General features: G+C 49.1%; 1 protein-coding gene and 1 non-coding gene across 2 annotated transcripts; one reads left to right on the forward strand and one right to left on the reverse strand.

Moving 5' to 3' along the window:
* The first annotated feature begins 435 nt into the window (after positions 1-435).
* LOC102523948 (pepsin A) lies at positions 436-11,706 on the forward strand. The gene is made up of 9 exons (XM_006173169.2): positions 436-590; positions 1,044-1,209; positions 2,831-2,948; positions 3,469-3,587; positions 4,324-4,523; positions 8,768-8,884; positions 9,984-10,128; positions 10,220-10,318; positions 11,390-11,706. The coding sequence occupies exons 1-9, from the start codon at positions 535-537 to the stop codon at positions 11,540-11,542; spliced, it is 1,173 nt and encodes a 390-aa protein (XP_006173231.1). The 5' UTR covers positions 436-534; the 3' UTR covers positions 11,543-11,706.
* Positions 668-739, reverse strand: TRNAA-GGC. The gene has a single exon. It is a non-coding gene; the product is annotated as a tRNA-Ala (tRNA).
* Positions 11,707-11,984: the final 278 nt, after the last annotated feature.

Genomic DNA, 11,984 nt, shown 5'->3' on the forward strand with positions numbered 1-11,984 from the left:
CCCGTATAATGACATTTCTGTAGGGAAATGTGTTCTGAGTCCCAAACCGCGGACCTATGAATGTGCTTGGGAGCAGCTGCCACAGGCATGTGACCTGTCACTTTCCAAGAATGCCAGCCGACTGTCCCACCAGGACAAATCGGGGTACAAGGAGCTCCTTTGACATTTCTTCCATGTTAAGTGTGCTTCGGACCAATTTTGTCAAAATATTCAGCTTGTCAATTTTTGATGCGTTATATTACTTAAGAAATATGCCGCCCTGTCATCGCTCCCCCTGTGCAGATCCATTCTGGCTGTGGGATGTGGTCACAGTGGAAAACAACTCACCTGGAAAGCTCCCCAGAACGTGGCTCAGGGCAGGAACAATCATATCAGGAAATTTTCTGTTTGACGTCAGTGTAATGGGTAATGTTTGGAGACGGGTAAGGCCCACCCCCGAGGACTTGGTCTGTATATAAGGAGCGGCTCCTGCCTGCTGCTGTACGCCTTCCATCCATCTTCCCTTCTCTGGAGACTGCAGAGCACGGAAGAACCATGAGGTGGCTGTTACTGCTCGGCTTGGTGGCGCTCTCCGAGTGCATCACCCACAAGTGAGTCTGGGGGACACGCTGCCTGGAGAACTGCTTCCAAAGCTCTCCTTTCTCTGCCCTTTTTTTTTTTTTTTTAATGGAGATACTGGAGACTGAACCCAGGACCTCATGCATGCCAAGCATGCGCTCTACCACTGAGCTATACCCCCCTCCCCACTTCCCTGCCCTTTTGGGGACAGAGCACTGCAGATACGGTTAACCGCCCAGGCTCTGCAGTCCAGCCTGGGTGAGGTCCCCAGCTCCAGCACCGGGCCAGGTGACTTTGGGGGACTGCTGACCCCCTCTGCATCCTTGTGCCCCCAAAACAGGAGTATCTCCCCTCTTGCCTTCCTTCTTCCTCTCTTGGGCCAGCTTCCGTCTCCTTCTAGGGCTTTTCCAGCACCCCATAAGCAGGCCCCTGGCCGAGTCACCCCTCTTCCTCCAAATCATCAGTTTGCAACTGCTCCACCACAGGGTCCCGCTCGTCAAGAAGAAGTCCTTGAGGAAGAACCTGACTGAGCAAGGCAAACTGAAGGACTTCCTGAAGATCCACCACCACAACCTAGCCAGCAAGTACTTCCCTGCCACCTCAGAGGCTGCCAACTTCCTGGACGAACAGCCGCTTGAGAACTACCTGGATGTGAGTGTGCGGGCAGGCAGTGGGCCGGCTCCAAGGCCTTGGCCGGGAGGAGAGAAGGGGGTCCCAGGGGTCTTGGAAGATGGCCCAGGGCTCTGAGCCCCCAGGCAGTAGTAAGCCAGGGGTCCACTCCCTGGATCTCAGAGGCACAGGGAGGCAGGAAAACTCACAGTCAGAGCTGCTGCTCTCATTCATTCGTTCATTCCTCCGGTGCTTCCGTATACAGAGCACCTCCCACGTGTCAGGCACGGTGCTGGGCCCGGGGAAGCAGCAGTGAACAAAACCTCAGGAAGCTCACAGTCTGGTAGGAGAGACAGACGGTAATCAGTGAGCCTCACAAAGCGTGACAAGTACATGTGCGGCAGGTGGCAGGCAGGGACACCTCCCTGGGGCAATGAAGGAAGAGCAGGGGGTCCAGAAAGGACAGGAGAAGTTCCCAGAGAGTTCGATGACTTGTGCTAGACCCTGTGACAGTGGGGAGCAGAGCGCATTTGAGGAAAAGAAGCCAGTGTTCATGTTCAAAGCCCAGTCAGACATACTGGGGGAAATTTTGAGTTTAAGGTCACTTAACAAATATTTCTTTTGGAGGGGGAGGTTAATTAGGTTTATTTATTTAATTTTTTTTAATGGAGGTACTGGGGATTGAGCCCAGGACCTCATGCATGCTAAGCATGCACTCTACCACTTGAACTATACCCTCCCCCTTAACAAATATTTCCAAAGCACCTACCATGTACCACAGCTGGGGAAACAATGGTGACTCAACAAAGATATTGGAGTTTATATTCTGGTGGGGAAGAAAAATAAGAGACCAAGAAATAAGTATGTAAGATAATTCGTGGTAATTACAAGTGTTACAAAGAAAAAATTACTTAATTAGAGTCAGGGGAAGAAGAAGAAGAAGGCAGGGGCAAATTTAGATGAAGTGGTCAGAGGGTCTTTTGGCTGAGTTGACATCTGACTGGAGTTCTGAATGATCAATGTGAAGGAGCCAGCCAGGAAAAGATCTAGAATAAACATTTTCCTAGCACAAGGAAGTGCAAGTGCAAAGGCCCTGGGGTGGGAATGAGCTTGCCATCAAAGAATAGCAAGATCACTGTAGTTGGAACAGAGTTGGTGAGGGAGAAATTGCTTCCACTAAGAATAAAAATTCTGTGAGGATGCCCTTTCTTAAAATCTGCACCCAGATCTAGGAATAAGAGATCTCAAGGGATTTCTGTTTCGAAGGTGACTTGTTTATCTCTTCATCAACAATTTAATGAAAATACACTCTGCTGGGTGCTGTAAGGTTCCACCCCAAACCGAGGGTGTGCATTTTTGAGAATGGAAAGATTAAGACATACAAGGCAAGAGCTTAGGAAGGGACAGTAGATAATTATTACTGTTTATAGTGCTTAGAAGAGAAAAATCAGAGGGTAACAGGAAAGTAATCAGGGAAGACTTCAAGGAGGAGGGGAGAATAGGCTGGGCCTTAAAGGATGGACTCACTGGATAGAGAGAAAGGCAAGGAAGCCAGCGAAGGGGAAGGCAGGAGATGACTGAGAAGATGGCTCAGAGACAGTCCCTGGGGAGACCAGGTTGGTGAGTCCCAAGACAGTGAGCTGTGCTGTCCCCACCCCGGCAGACGGAGTACTTTGGCACCATCAGCATCGGAACCCCAGCTCAGAACTTCACCGTCATCTTTGACACTGGCTCTTCCAACCTGTGGGTGCCCTCCATCTACTGCTCCAGCTCTGCCTGCAGTGAGTGCCCAGCCTGCCCTGTCCAGGCCCCCAGCACCAACCAACCTGGGAGCCCTGAACACTCAGGGGCCTCAAATCGGTCTGATTGCAAGTCTGCTGGAGTCACTCAGGAATCCACTCAATAGGCATTTACTCAGCACCTACTATTTAGGTGCCCTGGAGGATGAAGCGGGGAATCACATGTGGTCCCAGCCCCCAGGGAGTTCAGGGCCATGGCAGAGGGTATGAAGGTGCAAATCACTGTGCGCAGCCATGGGCCTGCTCCACTCAGCATTAGCCTAGGGAGGGAGATGCCGGGGGGGACCCTCGAGAAGACCTTCCATCAGTGAGATGGTCCCAACTGGTCCAACCACACAGAAAAAGGAACCTGGGAATGCAGGGATCCAAAGTCTGGGGAAAAGGTTACCTTTCTTCTCTGAAGCCCCACCCAGAACCAAGGCACCCAGCCCCAGGAGACATCCCGGCCCATGACACTCACTCAGCTTTTGGAGTCTGACAATGTCACGTCTTTCTCTTGCAGCCAACCACAACCGCTTCAACCCTGAGGAATCCTCCACCTACCAGGGCACCGACGAGACGCTCTCCATCACCTATGGCACCGGCAGCATGACAGGCATCCTCGGATATGACACTGTCCAGGTGAGCACCCGCTGGCTGGCCTCCTCATTTCACCCAGCCCTGGGGCCAGCTTCCAGGGGACTGGAGGCCACAGCACCCCCTGCCCCCTGGCCCACACTAGAACCAACTTCTTCAAGCAATATGGGTCTCAGTGATCAAAAATGTAACCTGACCTGGGGCATGCAGGAAGTGGTAGAGATATCACAGACATTTCTAGTGGGGGCAGCAGCGGTACAGGGGTGGGGTGCCTAGAGCTAGAAGCCAGCCTCAGCCCCACCCAAGCTGAATGCTATGGAGGAGGGTGGGGAGAAGGTAGAAAAAGGCTCAGTCCTCTATTTGTACCTCTTCTTCCTCCTTCCCACCACCCTGCAGCCGCCTTGAGTCACAAAAGCTCCCCAAGCACACAACCCTACCCCCTACCCCACTTTCAGGGCTCAGCAGGAGTCAAGGGCTCTGATTTGCCCAGGGTCTGCTTTGCATCCGATCTTCAAAAGCACAAACACACGGTGACCATCTGTTCTGCAGCAAATTCTCACCAAGTCGCAGACTGTGGCCATCTGGAGATCAGCATCAGCTGTTCCCTCCAGTGGAATAACAAGCATTCCCAGGGATAATCCCTCTCCACTCCTTCCAGTCTGATGCCCAGAGGCCAAGTCCTACAAGAGAGGAACCAAGGACGCTCTGCACGCAGGGCTGGCACCCTGCAGGGTTCTGCAAACACAAACTGATTGTGAACATCTTGGTTCCCCCGACTCAGGTTGGAGGCATCAGCGATGTCAACCAGATCTTTGGCCTGAGTGAGACAGAGCCCGGCTCCTTCCTGTATTATGCCCCCTTCGATGGCATCCTGGGTCTGGCTTACCCCAGCATCTCCTCCTCCGGGGCCACCCCTGTCTTTGACAACATCTGGGACGAGGGTCTGATTTCCGAAGACCTCTTCTCTGTCTACCTGAGCTCGTAAGTTGGGGCTAAGAGGTCACAGCCGGTGGCTTTTGAGGGCTGGGTGGGATGGAGAGAATCTTGGCCAGCAGGAGATTGGACAGGTTCATGTCTAAGGCTCGAGAGGTATGTCTTTGGAGAGAATGGTGCCCAATACCCCTCTAATGAACCATCTTCATTGGCTTTACTTTACTAGCGAGAGCTTGCCGTACCCAAGGCAAATACCATTAGCTATTTGTTTTCCAGCACCCCTCCCTCCACCCCACCTCCCCTCATCCCGTCCACCATTTCAAGAGTATCCACTTAAAATCAGGGCCAAAATTCAATAGCAAAAAGTGAAAAGAAGGTTTGACTGAGATTTAACATCTTGAACAATGAAATTTTTCAATAATGAAAGCAATTTCTTGAATTAGTTAACCCAGTCTAGGATCCACGTATGACTATGAGTTAATTCGAAGAATAAATAAAGAAGAAACCGAGTGTTGATGTTCCTTGAGTAGAGGTTCAGGCCAGAATAGCTGAGGGTGTGTCACTGACTTTGCCGAGACCCACACATCCTTCTCTTTTGAAGCGATGTGTCATGATTGATGTTTTTATTTAGTTATTAACTGTTCTACTGTGATCTCATCATATCACATGGACTGTCAAGATGTTTACGGGAACCATGGGGTAGGATGAACTGAGTGGGGTCACAGGCTGCCTGTGACCAGTTCTTTAGGGATGAATTCCTTTCTATCATCTACATTTGCTTCCTTATCTAACCTGAAACTGAAGAGATTGAGACAAGGAATATTCCAGTAACAAGGACTCCTGCCATTACAACAGGAGGGTCCCTTTAACCTTTTTTCCTCTGGACCACTTACTATTCAAGCTGGCTCTTAAACATAATTTGCCTTTAGGGATACTTAGCTATTTCCCATGAAGCCAACTAGATCAGTTTCTCAGCCTTAGCACTATTGACATTTTGGGACCAGATAATTCCTTGCTGTTGGGGGCTGTCTGGGCAGTGTAGGAGGTTTAGCAGCCTCCCCGGCCTTGACCTACTAGACACCAGGGGCTCCCGCCACCCCCACCCAATCAGGACAATCAATAACATCTTCAGACGTTGACAAACCATGAACTTCACTATCAAGGCTTTCAGAGCAGAAGCTGCTGTTCATTCCTCTTGAGGTCCCCATGGTAGCAAGAGTGAGTATGTAGTGGAAACCACACACTTTGGAACTAGAAAGATCTGGGTTCTAGTCTTGGTTGGACAACCTGGCTGTGTGACTTTGGGCACGGTGCCTCACCTCTTTGAGCTTGTTTCCTCACTGTAAAGTGGAAATAATAATAGTGACCATGGCATGGGCCTTGGTGTGAGGATTAAGAAACCCTCTTGGTCACACACTCAGCACAGCCCCTGCCACTGGCAAGAACCCAATCAAGAGGGAAGTGCACACAGAAACTCAGATGTACCAGGTCCAAGGGCAGAGGCAGTGGTTTCATAGGAACCTGGGCCAGGCCTGCCTGCTGGATTTGGAGGTTCTCCTGGGGACGTAGGGGATGGCTGTGCCTCACTCAGGGGGCATAAAAGCTAGTGGTGGATATTCTGGTAGTGTTCATCTACATGAGCTTTCCTGGAGGCTGACATCTTGATTGGATCATTAGCACCAAGACCTAGCCCCACACAACAGCCTGTAGGGAAGCCTCAGGCCGAACAACATACAGGGTGGGAGCACAGCCCCACCCATCAGCAGACCTCCTGAGCCACTAACACCCCTAGACATTGGTGGGCCTTACCCACCAGAGGCCCAGGACCAAGCTTCCCCCAGCAGTGGGCAGGCACTGGCTCCTCTTGCCAGGAAACCTGCATAAGCCTCTAGTCTAGCCTCATCCACCAGGGGCAGATACTAGAACTAAGAAAACAATAACCTCAAAGCCTGTGGAAGGAATCCACAAACACACAGAAAGCTGGGCGATATGAGGCGGCAAAGGAATATCTCCCAGGCCGAGGCACAAGATAAGATTCCAGAAGAAGAAATAAGTGATGAGGAGATAGGCAATTTATCTGAGAAAGAGTTTAAAGTAATGATAGCCAAGATGTTCAGAGAACTCAAGAGGCGTACAGATGCACAGAGTGAAGTTTTTAGCAAAGAGTTGGAAAATATAAAGAATACCCAAACAGAGCTGAAGAATAAGATCACTGAAATGAATCACACACTAGAAGGAACCAAGAACAGACTAAATGAGGCAGAAGAATGGATCAGTGAGCTAGAAGACAGATTAGTGGAAATCACTACTGCAGAACAGAAAACAGGAAAAAGAATGAAAAGGAATGAGGGTAGTGTAAGAGAACTCTGGGACAACATGAACTGCTCTAATATTCACATTATAGGGGACCCAGAGAGAGAAGAGAGAGAGAAAGGACCTGAGAAAATTTTTGGAGAGATAATCACTGAAAACTTCCCCAACTTGGGAAAGGAAACAGTCACCCAAGTCCGGGAAGCGCAGAGAGTACCACACAGGATCAACCCAAAGAGGAGCACACCAAGGCACACGGTCATCAAACTGCCAACAATTAAGGATGAGGAGAAAATATTAAAATTAGCAAGAGAAAAGCAACAAATAACATACAAGGGACTCCTATAAGGTTATCAGCTGATTTTTCAGTAGAAACTCTACAGGCCAGAAGGGAGTGGCACGATATATTTAAAGTAATGAAAGGGGAAAATTTACAACCAAGAATACTCTATCCAGCAAGGCTCTCATTCAGACTTGATGGAGAAATAAAAGCTTCACAGATAAACAAAAGTTAAAAGATTTCAACATGACCAAACTAGCTTTACAACAAATGTTAAAAGACCTTCTCTAGTCATCAAACCATAAGAAAAGAGAACAAAAAGAAGGAAAAAAAAAAAAAAAGAGACCTACAAAAGATTGCTTTGGCTGTTCGGGGTCTTTTGTGGTTCCTTATAAATTTTGGAATTGTTTGTTCTAGCTCTGTGAGGAATGTCAGGAGTATTTTGATGAGGGTTGCATTGGATCTGTGGATTGCTTTGGGTAGTGTGGCCATTTTGATAGTGTTGATTCTTCCAATCCAAGAGCACAAGAAATCTTTCCATTTCTTTGTGTCATTTTGGTTTTCAGAGTTTAGGTAACCTCGTTTACTTCTAGGTATTTTGTTGTTTTTGATGTAATGGAAATGTCTCTGCCAGTTATAAAATTCTAGTTTTTGAAGTGAAAAAGAAAAAGTGAATGAAGGGCTGCAAATGGCAAAATATTCTTCTTTTTTATGGGTGAGTTGTATTCCATTACATATATAAGTATATGTGCTGCATCTTCATTATCTATTCAACTATTGATGTGCACTTAGGATGCTTCCATATCTTGGGAATTATAAATAATACTGTTGTTAATAGCAGGGTGTATGTATCTTTTTGAATTAATTCTTATTTTGTGTTTGGCTTTATTCCTTTGATAACTATGTAAGTTTAAAAAGCTAAAGCTCTAAACATTCTTAGAAACAATGAACAGTACATATATGTAAATTAATAATATATGTACAGTAAAAAAAATGATCTATCAAGCCATGAAAGACATGGAAGAAACTTAAAAGACATATTACTAAATGAAAGAAGCCAGTCTGAAAAGGCTACAAACTGTACAATTCCAACCAAACAACATCCTGGAAAAGGCACAGCTATAGAAACAATAAAAAGATCATGGTTTCCAAGGGTTTGGGGAGAGGGAGGGAGGGAGGAATGAATAGATGGAACACAAGGGATTTTTAGGGCATTGAAATTATTCTGTATGATACTATAGTGGTGGCTACAGGTCATTATGCATTTGTCAAAGCCCACAGAATGTACAACATCAAGAGTGAGCCCTAAATTAAACTATGGACTTTGGTTGATAATAACGTGCCCATGTTAGTTCATCGATTGTACCAAATATGCCGCACTGATGAGGGGTGTTGAGGGTAGGGGAGTGTATATGTGTGGGTGGGGAGGGCTATGTGTGAACTCTCTATATTTTCTGCTCAGTTCTGTTGTGAAACTGAAACTGCTCTAAAAGAATATAGTCTGTTTTTAAAAAAAAAAAAAAAAGGAACCTAATCAAGAATAGCTCTTAGAAAAGAACTTCTAAAAAATAAAGAAAAAGAAAAAGAAGAAAGAAAGAAAAAGAAAAAAAAAAAGAGTGGCTCTTAGCATGCTCATAGCTTATGTTCAGGTGAATGAGTGAATGAATGAATGACTACCTGTCTTCCCCTCCACTTTCCACAGCAATGACGAGAGTGGAAGCGTGGTGATATTTGGTGGCATCGATTCTTCTTACTATACAGGAAGCCTCAACTGGGTGCCTGTTTCTGTTGAGGGTTACTGGCAGATCACCGTGGACAGGTGAGGTCACTGAGGACTGGTAATATACTGGCGTGAGCCCCAGATCCCACTTCTTTACAGACTTGTAGTAAACTCAGCATTCCAGGATTCCCCTGGAACAGCCAGAACAGGGAAATGTGCTCCAGAAGGAGAAGGTGGAATTTGGCCGAGCCAGAGAAACCCAGGGAAGGGCACCTCACCGGAGGAAGCGTGCTGTCTGGGACCCTCAGACACTCTGCAAGGATGAGATAGCCACTTTCCTTCTGGGCAAGGAGGCAGGACCATCTACCAGCATCCCTGGGAAGTGGAGGACCCCCTGTCCGCACATCTCAGCATTTAGGGGGCCTGTGACTTTTGGTCTAGGGTCAGGGTGAAATGGCTGAGACGCTGTTTCAGGTCATTCCCTCCCACCTTCCCCTTCAGAGCCTGTCTGTCCCCTAAGCCGCCTCACTCACCATCTGTTCTGCCCCCAGCTGGCTGGCTAGGGTGACCCATTGCCCAGGTTTGGCCAGGAGTGAGCAGTTTCCTGGGATGCCAGACTTTCACTACTAAAACCAAGACAGTCCCGGGCAAACCAGGGCGCACTGGTCCTCTTCCATCTACCCATGAGAAAACCTCATCAGTTTCTCGAACCCCCGCCCCTGCTGCCCTAGTCTTCATCACTCCCCACCATCCACCCCCTCTGCCTGTGATGTCCTCCTCCAGCTCTTCGCCTCCCTAGCAACCTCTGGGTGTCTGCATTCCTGAGAAGCCTTCTCTGGTTGCTCCCTACCACCACCCTCACCCTGGTTTGTGTTCCCGTTCCCCTGCCATGTGCCCCACTTATCCTCTGTTCCTCAATCATAACTTCTCTTTCCAGATAGAGTGTGAACTCCCTGAAGCCAGAAACTGCAGCCCCCTTGTTTGGCTTTGCATCTCTGGTGCCTAGCACAGAGTAGGCACTCAGTACATCTCTGTTGAGTACATGATGCCTAGAATAAATGCGTGAACAAGAGCAGCTGAAATGTTAGACACTGGCCAATGGATGGGGAAGAGGGACCGTCTGGGGTCACCTACTTCCTCCTTGGGGAGACATACCCCCTGGGGGCTCAGGGAACCCTGACTTGCATCTCGTTCTCAGCATCACCATGGAAGGAGAGTCCATCGCTTGCAGCAGTGGCTGCCAGGCCATTGTTGACACCGGCACCTCTCTGCTGGCCGGCCCAACCGACGCCATTTCTAACATCCAGAGCTACATCGGAGCCAGTGAGGACTCATACGGTGATGTAAGTCCAGCCCTGACTGCCCTGTTCTCGACCCAAGCGGTGGGGCTGCCGCAGGAGGAATGAAAGCCCTTCTAACCCTTGTTCTTTCCAGATGGTGGTCAGCTGCTCCTCCATCAGCAGCCTGCCCAACATCGTCTTCACCATCAACGGCGTCCAGTACCCTCTGTCCCCCAGTGCCTACATCCTGGAGGTAAGGGGGCTCAGGACCTCCTACCTAGGTGTGTCCGCAGAGGATGTGGCTGCATACATACCCCACTTTGCTCAAGGGAAAGTGCACTTCCACAAGCTGATGCTGACAACTGCTCTGGACAACCTCCGGAGAGAAAGAATATGTGAAAAATAACTGCCCGAATGAGACTTTGGGTGCAGCACCCCCTGGGGGAGTGGGGCTGGGGTGGGGAGTGAAGCAAACGCTGAAGATGTGGCAAGAGAATTTCTAGTTGGACTCCTGAGTCCATGCTCTGGGACGCACTCACTAGCCCGTGGATTCTGAACAAGCTGGCAACCTCCCTCAGCCTCAGTTTCCTTGTCTAAAAGCTGGAGCTTTCCCTGTGCTCAGGGTGAGGTTAGGGTAATCACGTGAAGCTGACCACATCAAAGTACAAAGGGTTGGGCAAATGGAAATCACACCCTCCAGAGGGTCAGGGCTTCTGATGCTCTTACTGTCTCTACCAAGCCACATGTCCTTAGTCCGATGAGCTACGGGAACTCTGCCTTCCATTGTAATGCCGGGTGGAAAACTAGTTTTGCCCAATGAGTCAATGTTATTCAGCAAGAAAATCGGATACCCAGGCCCCTCCCCCAGCGATGCTGATTAATTAGGAGGGGGTAGGGCCTGAACCCTGGTTGTGGGGGGCGGGGTGCAGGCATCAAAGCACCCCAGGTCATTCTAATAGGCAGCCAAGTTTGCTGGCCCAGTGACTTAGTGAATAGAAAGGACCACAAGCTGATCCACTTTGCCACTGGACGGAGTCAGAATAATGAGAAAAGGCTGCATCACCCGCACTTCCAAAATCCTTCCCAGCAGCTGAGTTCTCCCTAAACCCCTCAGCTCTGATGCTGATGTCAGGATTTGTGCATCTGCCAGAAACACTGGATAATGTCTAGTAATCCCTGGAAACCAAGAGTGCAGCGAGCAGCTTGTACAGACAGATCCCAGGCCGGCAAGGTCCTCCTTGCACGTGCCTTGCTTATTCCCCAGCGCCTGTCACTGCTGGGTCTGTGTCCTAGCTCCAGTCTTATTCTCCTTTTCTTTCCCCAGAGCGACGACAGCTGCACCAGCGGCTTCGAGGGCATGGACCTCTCCAGCTCCGAAGAGCTCTGGATCCTGGGTGACGTCTTCATCCGCCAGTACTTCACCGTCTTCGACAGGGCAAACAACCAGGTCGGCCTGGCTGCCGTGGCCCAAGCCTGAGTCTTTCCGGCCACTTCCCAGGGAGATCCAGCCCCAGTTCTGTGCCCGCTCTGAGCTGTAGACAATTCTCCTGATTGCTTTTCCCTATGGGATTGGGGAGGTGGAATCTCGGCCCTGTTTCCTGTCACGCCAATAATGTAGAATAAATTATAATCTCCTGAAAATGGCTTTGTGGGGTTGCTTCTTTTCGTCAGTGTCTCCTTCATGTCACCAGAGGAAGACGGACGGGCCTTGGCTGGTCTGACTGGGAGCATCATTCATATAAAAACTTGGGGACCAGAAATGCCAGGCCTGTTGCCTCCTCGTAGAATCGAGCACTTGACTTCTTGGTTGAGAGAGTAACTTATTTTTCCCAAAGCCAGAAATTGATCATGAGAAAAGGAAAGACGTCGAGGAGAGGTAGCCACTGATGGTGACATTCCTGAGTAGGCCAGGTAGGGCA

Source organism: Camelus ferus, chromosome 10 (assembly GCF_009834535.1).
Source record: "Camelus ferus isolate YT-003-E chromosome 10, BCGSAC_Cfer_1.0, whole genome shotgun sequence".
Lineage (NCBI taxonomy): Eukaryota > Metazoa > Chordata > Mammalia > Artiodactyla > Camelidae > Camelus > Camelus ferus.